The sequence below is a fragment of the Rhinolophus hipposideros genome (genome assembly GCF_964194185.1).
Source record: "Rhinolophus hipposideros genome assembly, chromosome: 2".
Lineage (NCBI taxonomy): Eukaryota > Metazoa > Chordata > Mammalia > Chiroptera > Rhinolophidae > Rhinolophus > Rhinolophus hipposideros.
In genome coordinates, this window is record NC_138048.1 from 569,740 (window position 1) to 587,432 (window position 17,693).

Here is a 17,693-nt window from a genome sequence, read left to right on the forward strand (position 1 = left end):
AAACTTGGTTAACTGTCCAATAAGTACAGATTCAAAAAAAAAAGGTTAGCAACATCGTTGCAAGAAGTTTGTGAATTTAACTGTCAGAACTTCATGTGTGCATGTGTGTGGTGTGTGTGTGTGTGTGTGTATTTATTTATTATAAGGAATTGTCTCACGTGATTATGGAGGCTGATGAGTCCCAAGAGAGCTGTGGTTGGCAAGCTGAAGATCTTGAACTCCAGAACTTCTACAGGGCTGATGGTGTGGTTCCAGCCCAAATGCCAGGAGGCTTGAGACCAGGGAGAGCTGATGTTTGTTTGAGTTCCAATGCAGGAGAAAACTGATGTCCCAGCTTGAGGGCAGTCAGGCGGTGGTGGTCCCTCTGACATGGATTGTTCTATTCAGGCCATCCATTGATTGGGTGAGGCCCATCCACATAGTGGAGGGCAGTTTGTTTTGTTCAGTCTACCCACTTTAAAGTTAATCTCATCCAGAGACACCCTCACAGACACACCCAGAATAACTGTTAGCCAAATACCTGGGTATCCCTGGCCAGTCAAGGTGACACACCAACTTACCATTCAGACCGGGCCCTCCCCTGTGTGACTCTGTGTCCTCATCTCTTCTTGTAAGGACACCAGTCATATGGGATTAGGGCTATCCTAAGGGCCTCATTTCACCTTAATCTCCTCTTTAAAGGTGCCATCTCCAAATACAGTCACATTCTGAGGTCCTGGGGTTAGGACATCAAAACACAAATTCTGAGGGACACAACTTGCCCCATAACAGAGAAGGGGCTTAGCTCTTAAGCATTTGGTCCCAGCTCTTTCCTCCTCTGAGCTGACTGGGTGTGGGCACATTTGGAGCCCCCCAGGTTGGCATGCTCCTCCCCAGGCAGGCTGACCCATCCAATCACTGTTGTGACAGGGCTGAGGCGCAGATGGTCACTCATTATGGACTACTCTCACGTGCAACGTCTGGCAAGTACAGTAGGCAGAAAGTGTTTGTTGGGGATGCCCAGCAAGAATATTCCCCTGAATAAAATCTCCAATATTTTAACACCCATTCCCTGCCTCCACCCACCCACCCACCCACCCTTCTGGCCACTAGAGCGTTTTGCTAAGACACAGAGGCTGCTCGGAGAGAAGACTGAAGCCCACCACGCCTGTAATGCTGGCTTCAAACACTTTTTAGCTGCACCCGGCAAGGACGTGGTGAGAGAGGCAGGCAGCCTTCCCACTGGGGACATTAATTCCTCTCTCTAAACTTGGGCTGCGTTGGGCGCTGGCTGCTTGATTCTTAAAACTTGACTGGTAATTGTGCTGAAGACAATTCTCAAGAGCTTTGACAATGTGGTCACATTGAACCTTCTGGCATGTACCTCACCCATGCCTCACTCTGCTCCAGAAGTGCATGAACGAAGAGGACATGCTTGCAGGCAACACTCGGCATTGCACACTGCCCCGAGCACAGGCTCCTTCCAAATTACCCTCCAGTGCTGCTGGGAGAATAGCCTTCCCCAGAGTGCAGTGCTGTGTGTGTGGGGGCAGTGTTCCCGGAGTGCAGTGATGTGTGGGGGGCGGTGTTCTCGGAGTGCAGTGATGTGTGTGTGGGGGGGGGCGGTGTTCCCGGAGTGCAGTGCTGTGTGTGTGTGTGTGTGGGGCGGGGTTCCCAGAGTGCAGTGATGTGGGGGGGGAGGTGTTCCCGGAGTGCAGTGATGTGTGTGTGTGGGGGGGGTTCCCGGAGTGCAGTGATGTGTGTGTGTGGGGGGGCGGTGTTCCCGGAGTGCAGTGCTGTGTGTGTGTGTGTGGGGCGGGGTTCCCAGAGTGCAGTGATGTGGGGGGGGAGGTGTTCCCGGAGTGCAGTGATGTGTGTGTGTGGGGGGGGTTCCCGGAGTGCAGTGATGTGTGTGTGTGGGGGGGCGGTGTTCCCGGAGTGCAGTGCTGTGTGTGTGTGTGTGGGGCGGGGTTCCCAGAGTGCAGTGATGTGGGGGGGGCGGTGTTCCCGGAGTGCAGTGATGTGGGGGCAGGGGGCGGTGTTCCCAGAGTGCAGTGATGTGGGGGGGGGCGTGTTCCCAGAGTGCAGTGCTGTGTGTGTGTGGGGGGGTGGTGTTCCCAGAGTGCAGTGATGTGGGGGGGGCGGTGTTCCCGGAGTGCAGTGATGTGTGTGTGGGGGGGGGGTTCCCGGAGTGCAGTGATGTGTGTGTGGGGGGGGGCGGTGTTCCCGGAGTGCAGTGCTGTGTGTGTGTGTGTGGGGCGGGGTTCCCAGAGTGCAGTGATGTGGGGGGGGCGGTGTTCCCGGAGTGCAGTGATGTGTGTGTGTGGGGGGGGTTCCCGGAGTGCAGTGATGTGTGTGTGTGGGGGGGCGGTGTTCCCGGAGTGCAGTGCTGTGTGTGTGTGTGTGGGGCGGGGTTCCCAGAGTGCAGTGATGTGGGGGGGGCGGTGTTCCCGGAGTGCAGTGATGTGGGGGCAGGGGGCGGTGTTCCCAGAGTGCAGTGATGTGGGGGGGGGCATGTTCCCAGAGTGCAGTGCTGTGTGTGGGGGGGGGCGTGGTGTTCCCAGAGTGCAGTGATGTGGGGGGGGCGGTGTTCCCGGAGTGCAGTGATGTGGGGGCAGGGGGCGGTGTTCCCAGAGTGCAGTGATGTGGGGGGGGGCGGTGTTCCCAGAGTGCAGTGCTGTGTGTGTGTGGGGGGTGGTGTTCCCAGAGTGCAGTGATGTGGGGGGGGAGGTGTTCCCGGAGTGCAGTGATGTGGGGGCAGGGGGCGGTGTTCCCAGAGTGCAGTGATGTGGGGGGGGCGGTGTTCCCAGAGTGCAGTGCTGTGTGTGTGTGGGGGGGGTGGTGTTCCCAGAGTGCAGTGATGTGGGGGGGGCGGTGTTCCCGGAGTGCAGTGATGTGGGGGCAGGGGGCGGTGTTCCCAGAGTGCAGTGATGTGGGGGGGGGGCGGTGTTCCCAGAGTGCAGTGCTGTGTGTGTGTGGGGGGGTGGTGTTCCCAGAGTGCAGTGATGTGTGGGGGGCGGTGTTCCCGGAGTGCAGTGATGTGTGTGTGTGTGTGGGGGCGGTGTTCCCAGAGTGCAGTGATGTGTGGGGGGCGGTGTTCCCAGAGTGCAGTGCTGTGTGTGTGTGGGGGGGTGGTGTTCCCAGAGTGCAGTGATGTGTGGGGGGCGGTGTTCCCGGAGTGCAGTGATGTGTGTGTGTGTGTGGGGGCGGTGTTCCCAGAGTGCAGTGATGTGTGGGGGCGGTGTTCCCGGAGTGCAGTGCTGTGTGTGTGTGGGGGGGTGGTGTTCCCAGAGTGCAGTGATGTGGGGGGGGGCGGTGTTCCCAGAGTGCAGTGCTGTGTGTGTGTGGGGGGGTGGTGTTCCCAGAGTGCAGTGATGTGTGGGGGGCGGTGTTCCCAGAGTGCAGTGCTGTGTGTGTGTGGGGGGGTGGTGTTCCCAGAGTGCAGTGATGTGTGGGGGGCGGTGTTCCCGGAGTGCAGTGATGTGTGTGTGTGTGTGGGGGCAGTGTTCCCAGAGTGCAGTGATGTGTGGGGGCGGTGTTCCCGGAGTGCAGTGCTGTGTGTGTGTGGGGGGGTGGTGTTCCCAGAGTGCAGTGATGTGTGGGGGGCGGTGTTCCCGGAGTGCAGTGATGTGTGTGTGTGTGTGGGGGCGGTGTTCCCAGAGTGCAGTGATGTGTGGGGGGCGGTGTTCCCAGAGTGCAGTGCTGTGTGTGTGTGGGGGGGTGGTGTTCCCAGAGTGCAGTGATGTGGGGGGGGGGCGGTGTTCCCAGAGTGCAGTGCTGTGTGTGTGTGTGGGGGGGTGGTGTTCCCAGAGTGCAGTGCTGTGTGTGTGTGGGGAGGTGGTGTTCCCAGAGTGCAGTGATGTGGGGGGGGGCGGTGTTCCCAGAGTGCAGTGCTGTGTGTGTGGGGGGGTGGTGTTCCCAGAGTGCAGTGATGTGGGGGGGGGCGGTGTTCCCAGAGTGCAGTGCTGTGTGTGTGTGGGGGGGTGGTGTTCCCAGAGTGCAGTGATGTGGGGGGGGGGCGGTGTTCCCAGAGTGCAGTGCTGTGTGTGTGTGGGGGGGTGGTGTTCCCAGAGTGCAGTGATGTGTGGGGGGCGGTGTTCCCGGAGTGCAGTGATGTGTGTGTGTGTGTGGGGGCTGTGTTCCCAGAGTGCAGTGATGTGTGGGGGGCGGTGTTCCCAGAGTGCAGTGCTGTGTGTGTGTGGGGGGGTGGTGTTCCCAGAGTGCAGTGATGTGGGGGGGGGGCGGTGTTCCCAGAGTGCAGTGCTGTGTGTGTGTGTGGGGGGGTGGTGTTCCCAGAGTGCAGTGCTGTGTGTGTGTGGGGGGGTGGTGTTCCCAGAGTGCAGTGATGTGGGGGGGGGCGGTGTTCCCAGAGTGCAGTGCTGTGTGTGTGTGGGGGGGTGGTGTTCCCAGAGTGCAGTGATGTGGGGGGGGGCGGTGTTCCCAGAGTGCAGTGCTGTGTGTGTGTGGGGGGGTGGTGTTCCCAGAGTGCAGTGATGTGGGGGGGGGCGGTGTTCCCAGAGTGCAGTGCTGTGTGTGTGTGGGGGGGTGGTGTTCCCAGAGTGCAGTGATGTGTGGGGGGCGGTGTTCCCAGAGTGCAGTGCTGTGTGTGTGTGGGGGGGTGGTGTTCCCAGAGTGCAGTGATGTGTGGGGGCGGTGTTCCCGGAGTGCAGTGCTGTGTGTGTGGGGGGAGGTGGTGTTCCCAGAGTGCAGTGATGTGTGGGGGGCGGTGTTCCCGGAGTGCAGTGATGTGTGTGTGTGTGTGGGGGCGGTGTTCCCAGAGTGCAGTGATGTGGGGGGGGGCGGTGTTCCCAGAGTGCAGTGATGTGTGTGTGTCGGGGGGGTTCCCGGAGTGCAGTGATGTGTGTGGGGGTGGGGGGCGGTGTTCCCGGAGTGCAGTGATGTGTGTGTGTGGGGGACGGTGTTCCCGGAGTGCAGTGATGTGTGTGTGTGGGGGGCGGTGTTCCCGGAGTGCAGTGATGTGTGTGTGTGGGGGGCGGTGTTCCCGGAGTGCAGTGATGTGTGTGTGTGGGGGGCGGTGTTCCCGGAGTGCAGTGATGTGGGGGGGGGCAGTGTTCCCAGAGTGCAGTGCTGTGTGTGGTGTGTGTGTGTGGGGTTCCCAGAGTGCAGTGCTTTGTGGGGGATGGTGTTCCCAGAGTGCAGTGCTGTGGGGGGGGCGGTGTTCCCAGAGTGCAGTGATGTGGGGGGGGCGGTGTTCCCAGAGTGCAGTGCTGTGTGTGTGTGTGGGGGGGTGGTGTTCCCAGAGTGCAGTGCTGTGTGTGTGTGTGGGGGTGGTGTTCCCAGAGTGCAGTGATGTGGGGGGGGGCGGTGTTCCCAGAGTGCAGTGCTGTGTGTGTGTGGGGGGGTGGTGTTCCCAGAGTGCAGTGATGTGGGGGGGGGCGGTGTTCCCAGAGTGCAGTGCTGTGTGTGTGTGGGGGGGTGGTGTTCCCAGAGTGCAGTGATGTGGGGGGGGGCGGTGTTCCCAGAGTGCAGTGCTGTGTGTGTGTGGGGGGGTGGTGTTCCCAGAGTGCAGTGATGTGTGGGGGGCGGTGTTCCCAGAGTGCAGTGCTGTGTGTGTGTGGGGGGGTGGTGTTCCCAGAGTGCAGTGATGTGTGGGGGCGGTGTTCCCGGAGTGCAGTGCTGTGTGTGTGGGGGGAGGTGGTGTTCCCAGAGTGCAGTGATGTGTGGGGGGCGGTGTTCCCGGAGTGCAGTGATGTGTGTGTGTGTGTGGGGGCGGTGTTCCCAGAGTGCAGTGATGTGGGGGGGGGCGGTGTTCCCAGAGTGCAGTGATGTGTGTGTGTCGGGGGGGTTCCCGGAGTGCAGTGATGTGTGTGGGGGTGGGGGGCGGTGTTCCCGGAGTGCAGTGATGTGTGTGTGTGGGGGACGGTGTTCCCGGAGTGCAGTGATGTGTGTGTGTGGGGGGCGGTGTTCCCGGAGTGCAGTGATGTGTGTGTGTGGGGGGCGGTGTTCCCGGAGTGCAGTGATGTGTGTGTGTGGGGGGCGGTGTTCCCGGAGTGCAGTGATGTGGGGGGGGGCAGTGTTCCCAGAGTGCAGTGCTGTGTGTGGTGTGTGTGTGTGGGGTTCCCAGAGTGCAGTGCTTTGTGGGGGATGGTGTTCCCAGAGTGCAGTGCTGTGGGGGGGGCGGTGTTCCCAGAGTGCAGTGATGTGGGGGGGGCGGTGTTCCCAGAGTGCAGTGCTGCGTGTGGGGGGGTTCCCAGAGTGCAGTGCCTTGTGTGGTGGGAGGGTTCCCAGAGTGCAGTGATGTGTGTGTGTGGGGGTGTTCCCAGAGTGCAGTGCTGTGTGGAGGATGGTGTTCCCAGAGTGCAGTGCTGTGTGGGGCGGGGTTCCCAGAGTGCAGTGATATGTGTGTGTGGGGGTTCCCAGAGTGCAGTGATGTGTGTGTCGGGGGGTTCCCAGAGTGCAGTGATGTGTGTGTCAGGGGGTTCCCAGAGTGCAGTGATGTGTGTGTCGGGGGGGTTCCCAGAGTGCAGTGCTGGGGGGTAACAGTATCCTGAGTGGTGGCATGTGGCTGCATGGACTACCTTGGTGTTCTGCTCAGCCAGAAGCCTGGGCCTGGGGTATTTCTCCAGCTCCTTGCTGGCCCTCCGTGAGCCCTGGCCACAGGCCACTTGTTGCTCACCACCAAAGACTCTGTTGGATCCAATGCTTACACTCTCCCATCCTGACATACTTTTCATAGCTTTTCTGCCAAGAGCACTGCCTTCTCTATGCTGATGGGAAAGCCCTCCTCATCCCTCAAGACTCATCTCAGGTCTACGAGAACCCTTTCTAGCTCTCCCTGTTGAAATGGTCACTCCCTCTCTTGAATAACAGCTGCACTTTCTTTGAACTTGCTCCATTCATAGAAAGAAAACCACCATTTATTGTCAACTGTGCTCCAGGAACCCTCATGCCCATTAGGTCTTTTTCAGCTAAGAACATGAAGGTCAGAGTGGAGAAGGGATCTGAAGGTCACCTTGGCAGACTTTCTGGAGAGGGCCACAATGCGTCTCTTGTCCCACATGCTCTCCCAGACTGTGTCACTCCTCACAGGAGCTGGAGTACAAGTTGTCTCCCCTGGGACCTGGGAAGGACTGTGATGCCCCAGTGAATACAACACAACAGAAGTGATACTGTGTGACTCTGAGGCCTGGTCTGGAAAGGTGACATACCTTCTACCTGTGTGTGTCTGTCTCATTGCTTGCTCTGGCAATGCAGCCACCATCTTGTGAGAAAGCCCAGGCCACCTGGGTAGGCCCCGTGTAGGTGTTTCAGCCGACAGCCAGCAGAACTGCAAGGTGGGTGGGAGGGTGAGGATTCTGAGGAGCCCAGCCCCAGTCTTCAGGAAGTACCATCTGATGTTGAGTAGAACATGCCCACTTAAATTGCAGATCCATGGGAAAAACAAACACGGTCATTGTTTTAAGCCACTAAGTTTTGGGGTAACTTGGTACATGGCCACAGCCAGTGGAGCAGTTACACAGAGCCAGGAAGTGTTAAATAGTGTGACTAACAAGTGAAGCCCAGCAGCTTAGCAGGGCTGATCACTTGGATTGGACTGAGCACATTTCTTCTCTGTGACTTAGGCAGGTCACTTACCCTCCCTGGGCCTCTGTTTCCTTGTCTGAAATATTGGGAAAATAATAGTATTTCATAAGGCTATTGTGACGGTCAACAGAGACACCACATGTAAGGCCCTCAGCATATACAAATGCTTAACAAAAGGAGTAATAATAGTAATAATTACTACCAAAGGGACTCACTAGATTGGATTCCCAGTCTGCCTGACCTCAGGGCCTGTAATGTCCCCTCAAGTCACAAAACCTCTGGGGTGCCCATTGCTGAGCCACTCCTCCCTGGACTGAGCTGCTCAGCTGAGAGCTGCAGCCTGAGGCATAGGCATGTGTTGGCAGGCATAGGCCCCTGCCACCTCTGACCACAAGTCACATCTGTCTGTCCCATTTCCCGGGCCATGTGCCCAGAGCTGCCAGGCCGAGGTCACCTCCTGAGGCTGTAGTTTGTGGAGCTCTTCTCACACTGCGTTTGGATACAGCTGGCCTTGGTATTTCCAGCAGACCCATTCCATTAACAAGAGTACTGAGGTCTGTTGATCTCTGGGGACTGGGAGAGGGTTCTGCCCCGCCCCCATAATGGACTCCAGGCCAAAGCTAAAGGGTCTGCAGGATCCACCCCGCCCAAGTGGAATGCAGAGATCTGTGAACGTTTCTTTGGTTTTCTAGTTGGAGGAAACAGCTCTGCTCCTCTCCCAGCCCCAGCCCTTGGCAGAGCTCCAGGGTTATTTTACATTAATTTAAGATCACTAATGAAGAATAATTAAGAGCTTCAAGGAAGCCTGCACACCCTGTGTTTAGAAGTGATTAATTATGCATTGTCTGAACAATACCCCTTTCAAACTCTGAAGTTTTGGGTGGTTGTCTTAAACAGTAGAATATGACATCAGGAAAAAAGCCAAGTGGCTCCATCTACAAAGCCTTCCTGGACTTAGATCTGTTTGTGCAAGGACAGTCACCAATTCTTAAGCCCCTACTAAGTGTGGTGCATGAAGTGCTTTCTTGGAGTTGACCCTGTCAATCCCCACAGGAGCTGTGGGAGGCGGGGTAGTACAACGGCACCCTAAGATGTGTGGAGACAAAGTGACCTTCTGAGGTTTCTGCCAGGACGAGGTCTGCCCCTAAAGCCAGCATTCTCACCCACCTAACATGTCACATGATTTGTGGACACTAGTCAAGAGCATCACACGTGGGGTGCACAGTCAGAGCTCCTCAGCTGGCAGCATGGGTCCTTAGCAGCTAGACCACCCGGTGCAATCCCAGTGGTCCCACTGACAGGCCATGCGATTCTGGGCAAACAATCTCCCTCCTGTGCCTCAGTTTCTTCACCTGGGAAAGGGGATAATCATATTCCCCACTTCTTGGGGATGGTGCAGAATCAGGACTTAGATGGTGCCTCACACATAACAGGTGCTCAGTGAATCTTAGCATTATCCTCACCCACTCCATTTTCCTTTCCAGTCTCACCCCTGATGTATACCCATATAGAAATGGCCTCACCTTTGACCATTTCTAAACCATGCCAGGCTCTATCCCACTTCCACATTTGTTCATGCCATGCTCTCCGCCTACAGTGCCCTTTCCTGTCTAGAAAAATCCCATCCCACTCTAGGCCCAGATCAGATGACACCTCCTGCAGGAAGCCTTCCTTGATTCCTCCTGGATGGCTTCCCTCATGCTGTTTCCCTCTGCCACCTTTATTTATCCCCCATCCTTAACTTTCATGGTTTATTAGTGATTCTCTTCCTCAAGGCTGTGACCAACTTGAGAAAATATCACCAGCTCTGAATAAGAACATCCCACAGTAGGCAAGGGCCAAGGAAGTCTCATCGATTTCCCCTGGAGGCTGAGCCAGGCCTCTTACATGGGACCATGCATTACCAGAGGTGACTGTCAACTTGCCATACCTTCCCTAAGACCTTTCGTAGGCTCCCCACTGTGCAGCACAAAGTCCAGCCACTGGTCCTGGACTCCTTTCTCCAACACCCCTCCTAGCTCCATGGCCTCTCCCCACCACCTGAAGATACCTGCCCTTTGAAAGCCTCTGCGTTTTTTCCATGTGCTTTTCCCTCTGCCTGGATCACCCATCCTCCACTTCCCGGCCCAGACAACTCCTCCACATGCTTCACCTCCCGCTTAGTTGTCACCTCCTCTCTGAAGTCCCCACATCTAGTCCCACTCCTCTGTCAAGGCTCTGACCCTCACTCCTCCCTTGTCCAGCTGAGCCCCGTGGGAGGGGCTGTGCCTCTCCCTCCTGCCCCAGGACCCCTGGTGTGCTGTGACCTTAAGCTGTGGAGCTTCCGTCTTGGACCAAGGCAGACCTGGGTCCAAATCCTGTGGCCACACTTACTTGGCTGCCTACCCTTGGGTATCACTCTATTCACCTGTCAAAGGTGGGGGCTTAATGACTCTTTTGTGGTAGGGATTAACAGTCAGGTAAAATAGCCTATCCTCAGCAGACACTTAATAACAGCCAGAACATTCCAGGTGTGCCGGGGCTATAAAAACAAACTCCAGGAGAGCAGTGAAAGGCTAGTCACCTGCACAATGTTTTAATGTGGCTGGTGGTAATCAGAGATGCAGGATGGCCTCTCAACCTGGCAGCCACCCAAGAGCGGGACTTCCTTTCTGAGTTGCCGTGAGACCCTCAGTGCCTGCCTCTTTCGGAAAAAGCCCACTGGAAGAGAAAAGAAAAGCTCCCACACTTTCCCAGAACTGCTCAAATGCTAATACCAGTGGACTTCACAGAGTGTGAAATCAGGAAAAACTACTTCCCTCAGAATAGCCGGTATTCTCATTCCCTCCTCCAGGGCCTTTCATTACAGGCCCTAGGTGGCTATGGAGACGACTCCATGATGCCCTTCCTAATGGCCTGGGCACCGGCGTTTCCTGGCCAAGGTCTGACGGGGACAGAACACACCTGTGCGAGACACTGTCAGGTTTCTTAACATTTGGGTTGTGGTCTCTGGGCCTATGTCATTTAAGGGAGCCGTCCCCAAATGCCACTACACATCATCAGGGCCAAATCCCTAAAGAGGGGAAACTGGGGCAGAGAGAGGGGACATGAGCCATCCAAAGTCACACAGTAAAGGAAGGGACTTGGACTCTGGTCTTCTAACCTCCAGACCAAGGATCCCCCCCCCCCCAATAAGTCTCAAATCTCTGCTTGGGGACACAGCGAAACCCATTAGCCACAGGAGACTCCCATGAAGTCGGAGGGAGTATACTGTGGCAGGGCTGACCTCCTGTGGGATTAGACCCCCTCAGGAAAAAATCCCCCCCCAGGATGATCCCAGCAGCAAGAAGTCATGAAACAGCACTTGACCACAAAGCACTCTGGGGTGACCACTTCTGTAGAAATCCTACCGATTCAGGGTTGGAGGGAGAGGAGGGTACAATTAAGCAGAATTGTAAAGTGACCTGCGGCAAATGCTGCCACAGTTCTTGGCCAGAGGCAAGGACCCTGTGCTGAGATGCGGAGGCCCCACCTTCAGCAGGCTCAGGGGGAAAGTTCCCCTGCAGCCCCGTTGCCCTAGCGGCAGAGGTCTTCCCCTGAGGGTCTACGTACCTTTTATAGACTCCGTGCAGCGGCTGCAGGCACAAGAACTGCCAGTAATCCAGGCAAAAGGCCTTGAACTTGAGCATTTTCACCTGTCCGTCTCCAGCCACTGGACCACCGTGGTGCCTCCACTGAGACTTGGAAAGGGGCTGGCGGGAGTTGGGGGACTAGCCTTCCGGCCTGTCCTGGTCCTGCCACAAGGCCCCACTCACATGGCCCAGCCCTGCCCAGCCGGCTCCTGCAGCACACGCCTCCAGTACAAAGAGCAGCGCACACAAAAGCCCAGCAACTCGTCCATGTAGCTCACCCGCAGGCTCAAGCTGCTGCTGTCTCTGGGGGCTGGTGCTTCTTGGGGCTCCCTTGGGGCTCTCTGGGGCAAACCAAGGCTGCCCTGGCTGTGCCAAGTGGTGAGGGCCCCTGGCCCATCATCCTTGGGGTGCTGGCTTCTGGGCCTCCTGACAGCAGCTCTGCAAGCTCCTTTTTCCAACCAGGCCCTGGGGTTCCTGGTGGTTTTGCCAGTACCTGGCTGGGCAGTGGCCCACTCGCCTGTCTGGCCTGGAGTGGCTGAGTCCAGAAAGACAAAGGGGGTGCAGGCAGGAAGGGGGCGAGACAACAGACAAGCGCAGCCTTGTCTGCCAATTATGTTTGGTGGGATCCCGGAGCAGACCGCATGAGTGAAAACTCACCACGCAGCCACATGGTGTGGGTGGGAGCAGCCCTGCTCTGAAAGGCAGCAGAGAAAGACTGACAGGGCAGCCCTGCACGGTTGCCCGGGTGACGGGACACATTGATAAAATCTCAAATGGAACCCCGATGGCAGCAGCTCATTGGCTGCCAGGAGGGGACTCCTACTGCTAGCAAGGGAGGGAGGGGAGCTGCTGGGCTGAGGGTGAGGACAGCCAGGGGCATTGTTCGGGAGGAGCAGGGATACCTCAGGCAGAAGGGAAGGCTCTGTGGACCCAGGCCCTGGCCGTCCCAGATGAGGAAGCCGAACCACTGGGCCCAGCCCGTCTCCCCATCCATCCTGGCAGGTCCCCAGCTTCCACTCTGGTGGCCCCCTGGCCATTCCCTACACATCAGCTGCAGGGACCTTAAAACATCACTCTTGTGTTCCATACCCTCGTGTGGCCCGCTGCAGCTCTCAGAATAAAGGACAATGTCCCGGCCATCAGCTGGCCCTCCATGACCTGCTCCTGCTGACCATCTGACCTCTCTGAGGCTCCCAACACCCAGACCCCTGACCCCCGTCATGTCCCCTGATTTGCCACACCCTTCCAGGCCTTCCTGCGGTCCCTCTGCGAGAGGGGTCCTCATCGTCCATCAGACTGTACCTCAGCACCGTCTCAGAGCCTCCCTGGTGTCCTGAGCCCCTTCATGCCACCCCGTGACACCCCCATGGGTTTGCCACCCAACCCTCCACCCCCAGCTGCAGCAGCAGCCTCTCTGGGGCAGGACTCACCTTCCTTTTCATGGCCCACTCCTGGCTCAGCACAATCCTGACCCACCAGTGCCTGGTCCCCACCGGTGCCTGGTCCCCACCGGCTGAAGGCATGAGGACTTGGGACAGCAGAATAGAGTGTCTGAGAGCACTCAGCCCCTCTGCGACTTCAGGTCCCTCATTTGCTCAACATGACAAAACTGGAGACCCCTGCACCCTTATGAAGAGGCCTCCTGACCTTCCCCGCTCACAGATGTGGAAACAGGCTCAGGGAAGGCCACATCCCCACCTGCGAGGAGTGATGTCCATGACACAGGGCCTCAGAAGGGAGCTGGTGCACAGCACACACTCCGGGTGTCCCAGGGCTGCTGTGCAACCAGGGCACGGACCCCAGCCTGGACTCCGGCAAAGCCAGGCACCAGTTACTGGCCTCAGGAGGCCGTTTCCTTAGTCTATCTGGGCAAACACCTTCTAGAGCACAGGTGCTCAGCCATGGGCAATTCTGCCACCACCCCCTCCCTGCCAGGGACATTTAGCAAAGTCTGGAGAAATTGTGGTCGTCACAACTAGACAGGAGTTGCTTCTGGTATCCTGTGACATTTAGATGCTGGTAAACGTCCTACAGAGCACAGGACAGCCCCCACCACAGAGAATGTTCGGGCTCCAAATGTCTGTAGTGCGGAGGCTGAGAAACTCTGTTCTACGAGGAATTTCCTTTGGAGATACTCTGTTGTGGATGGCTGGAACTGGAAAGGCTTCCAGAGTGGCTCATTCCGAGCGCTGCTGTACAGCAGGGAGCGTGACGCCCACCTACGGGGGAGCATCAGGATGGGCCCACGCTGGACACAGGATGGTCCACATGGGGGCACAATGAGCCACGGATAACGGGGCTGTGAGCCACAGGGCAGGTGGACAAGGAGGGCAACAGCGGCCATCTGCTGCGCACGACAAGCATATTTGCCAAGGCAGCACAGGATGGACAGCTGGCCTGAAAGGCCACCCGCCCCTCTCCCCGAAGAGGGCATTAGTTTCCCTGTCACGACCGTGGCAGAGGAAGCTGGCTGTGTCTTTGAAAGGAGGCAATTATTGGCTGGGGCCTTTGTTTCTGAATTCCCACGCTGTGAACAGGGCCTGCAGGCCCTCCGCAGGATGGGCCCGGCCGCTACGTACTGCCTCCACCAGAGCTCGAGGGCTGGGTTTCTTAGAGGCCCCCACAAGCAGCAAAGCCAGTAGCAGAGGCCAGGTGGTGCTGGGAGGGGTTATGTGGGGATTCGGGGCCCTGGTCCCGGGTCTGGCACCAATATTCCTCTGATCTCTGGATCTGTTTTCCTCACCTGTGAAATGGGATGAAGAACTGAGCTGTGCCTGTGTCCCAAGGCTGTGTGACGGTCAGAAGTCAGGATGCATGTGACAGTGAGATCACAGGGATGGGGGGATCCCGTCTAGCACCTACCTCTTTGCTGGTCCTCAAACGGGCCAAGCAAGCTGCCCCTCAGGAACTGTGCACTGGCCACCCCCAGTGCCTGGAGGCCCCGCCTCCAGGGAGTCACGCGGCTCATCCCCCTTTCCTGCTGCCGTCTGGTTAAATGATGCCTCCTCAGACAGGCCCTTTCTGACTGCCCGCCCATCAATCTCTATCCCGACTGACTTCTTCGTAGCACTAATCATCATCTGACCCATTATGTTACAGGCTGGTTTCTTTGTGGTTTGCTGCCTGACACAGTAACTCTGCAAAGGCAGCAGGACCGTTCCCCATGTATCCTGAGTGACCGGCATTCACAGTGCTCAGGAAACAACGGCTAAGGAGAGGGGAGGGACAGGCAGAGCCCAAGGGCCCTGCTGTCTCTGATCCGACCCCCAGCTCTGTCCTTTAGGGCTGAGAAGGCACTGGGTCATAGGCTGCAAGGTGAGGTGTGGCTAACCTCGAGGGACGCTGGTGACTATGGCAGCCCCCTGACCATGACCACCCGCCCTGCCTGGAGATAGCCGGGTCTTACTTTGATGGTGAACTGAGTGGTCAAACCTGACAGGACAGGGGACTCATGACAGACCCCACCCAGCATGCAGACACCCCTGGACAAGAGACCCAGCACCCTCCCTTCATTCCAGAGCCTTTCCCAGCCTGTCCCCAAGCAGGGCACTCACTGGCCAGCTGGCAGCGTGGACTGCTGTCTGCAACACGGGGCTGTCAGAGAAGTCAGTGGCTCAGTTGCTTCCAGGAATTTCCTGAGCTTTACACCCTGGGCCCAGCCCATCCTGCCATGGACACTCACACCACTGCTGGGGACCCTGGGCCAGCCAGGCAGGGGTGCCTGGGTGTGTGAGCCTGTGTGCAAGAGTGACGGTGCAGGGGCCAGCTACATGAGGAAAGGAGTGTGTGTGTGTTGTGAATTCTATGTGTGCATGTGATTGTGCAACGACTATGTGAGAAGTCACGGTACGAGAAGGTGTACACACACGGCTGAGGACTGTGCTACAGCATCGGGCAGTGTTCACACCAGGATCTGAGTGTGAACAAATTCCAGGAGTGCTCCACAGCTGAGAATCCTGAACAGGAGGCTTGTGTAAAATGGCTAACAGTTCTGTCTCACTGTGTAGCTGTGAGGCAGTGGGACACTGCCAGCTCCCATCAAATATACGCGATTACTATTACTACACGTAGCTGGGGAGTGTCCACGTACAGGCTCATAGGAGAGTGGGAGCTCATGCCTGTGAGCACGTGTGTGTACAGCCCAGCTCTTCATCTCCAGCCCGAGCTGCCTCAGGAAAGCAGTGCCCAGATGGCCACTCCCTCACTTCTTCTCATAGCCTCACGCAGCCTGAGGGCCTCAGAGCTGGTCTCTCCAAGCCAACAGTGCCCACTGCGCCCCAACACAGGGGGCCTGCCCTGCGTGGTGTCTCCACTGCTTGTGAGCCTCCTTTCAGGCTTGCTCAGAGCCCCTCTCACAGAGGCCACGCTCCTCCATGGGACGCGGCTGCGCCTGACCCTCTGCCTCCCCACGTGCCGGGCATGCCTGCTCCTCGTAGGTCCTCCCTGGGGCCCTCAGCAATGACCCCCAGCCAACTTCTAGTTACCTCTGCAACGCAACGCAGACGGCTCCTCTTCCCTGATCCACACCGCTGCCTGGGCCTCGCCCCTGTGCCAGCCCCACTCCAGGGCCTGCTGCCTGCTACGTGTCTTTCCCTGATTCACCCACTAGACTACAAGCAGAGACCTGTGCTTTCATCCACCCTCTAGGCCGCGGCCTCCAACCCTTTCCTGTAAAATCAGACAACGCGTTCTTCTGAAGACATCTCATGGAAGCCTTAAGATAAAAGACACATGAGGGCAGAGACCCTCAGACAGCTGCTGCCTCCACCAAGTACAATAACAAATCAGTGGGACCCGTGAGCTTCACCTTTGGGCTGCTCCAATCAGCCCTTTGCAGAACACCAGCCTGGGACCTCAGAACTATCAGCTGAGCCCTGGTCCTCAGGGGACCTTTGGCTGAGCCCTGCTGTTTGGGGGCACCACTCTTAGCTGTCTTTGTTCTCAGGGCACGTGTCAGCAGTATCCCTAGTCCCTGGAGGAATTGTAGGGCCAAAGAGTGGGGCTAATTTCCCCTAAGGGCTGCTTGGGGCCTATCCTCGGTGCAGATGGGAAGCGTGGGCCCAGTGGCTCGAGTGGGCCTACAGAGGAGAGTGCAACAGTACCTGTAGTGGTCAGTGGAGAGGCTGCTTTTGGTCTCCAGGGAGCTCCTGAGATGGGAAAGGTGAGGCAGGGTTGCTGACGCCCCCCTCACAGCACACTGGGTGGCCCCAGGACGGGTCACAGCCCTGGAAAAGCATTTGGTCCCCACATGCAAGAAACCATGTGCTTTCTTTCCCTCTGATGGGAGGGCCAGCCAAGAAGCTTCCCTGTCTCTACTCCATGCAGTTCAGAGGGCTGTCACAGGGGCTCTTGGCAACATCAAGTCCAACTGCACTCTTTTCAGTGGGGAAGCTGAGGTCCAAGGTCTCACAGGGTCATAGCTAATTGACCCAACTGAGGCCTGGGCCTGCCAGCTTTCAGCTCTGCCCACAGGTCCCCCTGCCACAGACCTCCCCTTCTCATGTGTGAGCTGTCCTCTGACTCCTGACACTGCTCTCCTCCTACTCCCCCTGCCCCCACCACCACTATGGCTGACTCCCTGCTCCTGCAACACGCCCATCGCATTCCCACCCCTGGGCCTTTGCACTTGCTTTTCCCTCTGCATGGAATGTTCTGCCCCCAATCAGCACACTTGACACTCACTTTCCAAGTCACAGACCTTCCCCACCTAAAGCAGTACGCTGCCCTGCAATATGCTCAGTCCACTGCCCCCTTTGCTTTCTTTCAGAGCCCCACAGGAAAGGAGCTGAACCATCTGTTTGCTTGTTCTTTGCCTGTCTTTCCATCAGTGTCCCCTCCCCGAAGGCAGAGCCTCATGTGTTCTGGTCACTGTTGGCCTCACTGAGGGGACTAGTCATAGCTGGGACAGTGTCTCCTTGATCCTGTCCTCTGCTATAAACCTACAAGCCGTGGGCCAGCGATGGTGAGTGCTGCTAGAGATGGGGAAGGAGCGCTCCCTGTGCCCCCTCATGGCTGAGAAAACAGGTTCAGAGGGGAACATCATGGCAGGGTCTAACAGCTCAGACTCGGGCACGACTGAGACTCAGGTGTGTTTGGCTGGAGACCGCCAAGCTCCTTCCCCGAAGAAGCCCCGGAGTCCTCGCAGACCACATTGGGGCCCACCACTGCCATGCCTGGGACACGGAAGCTGCTGCCCGGAGACGCTGCTTTCATCTCTGGATCTGGGCCCAAAGCCAGCCCCACCTGGGGTCAGATCCCACCCCACGCCGAACTAGCCATGGATTTAGTGGAAGTCCCTTCACCTCTCTGTGCCTTGTTGCCTCAGAGGGAATAAGCAACAGTACAGAGCTCAAGGGGCACACAATGGATCTGGAATGATTGTGGAGAAACAAGAGCCTCTGTCTGTTCTGCCTGAAAGCCTTTGGGCCTGGGACACACCTCCCCCCAGGCATGGGCCTGGCTACCCGGGCCCTGCCTGTCCTCTCTCCTCGGGAGCAGCTGCTTTGGCAAGACACTCCTGGAGGCGATGTCCCTGGACTGCCCCTCTCCTCTGATGCC

The 17,693-nt window shown here is 57.7% G+C and overlaps 1 protein-coding gene across 5 annotated transcripts in view; it reads right to left on the minus strand.

Moving 5' to 3' along the window:
* Window positions 1-17,693, minus strand: part of IQSEC1 (IQ motif and Sec7 domain ArfGEF 1) — a 497,252-nt gene that overhangs the window by 140,592 nt on the left and 338,967 nt on the right. The window contains exon 1 of one of the 5 annotated variants that reach the window (XM_081066456.1): window positions 11,116-11,272. The exons of the other annotated variants lie outside the window; for them this stretch is intronic. Coding sequence (XP_080922582.1) covers window positions 11,116-11,192 — 77 coding nt within the window. The 5' untranslated portion in view covers window positions 11,193-11,272. Of the gene's footprint in view, window positions 1-11,115; window positions 11,273-17,693 lie in introns of those variants that run through there. 5 annotated transcript variants of the gene reach the window in all.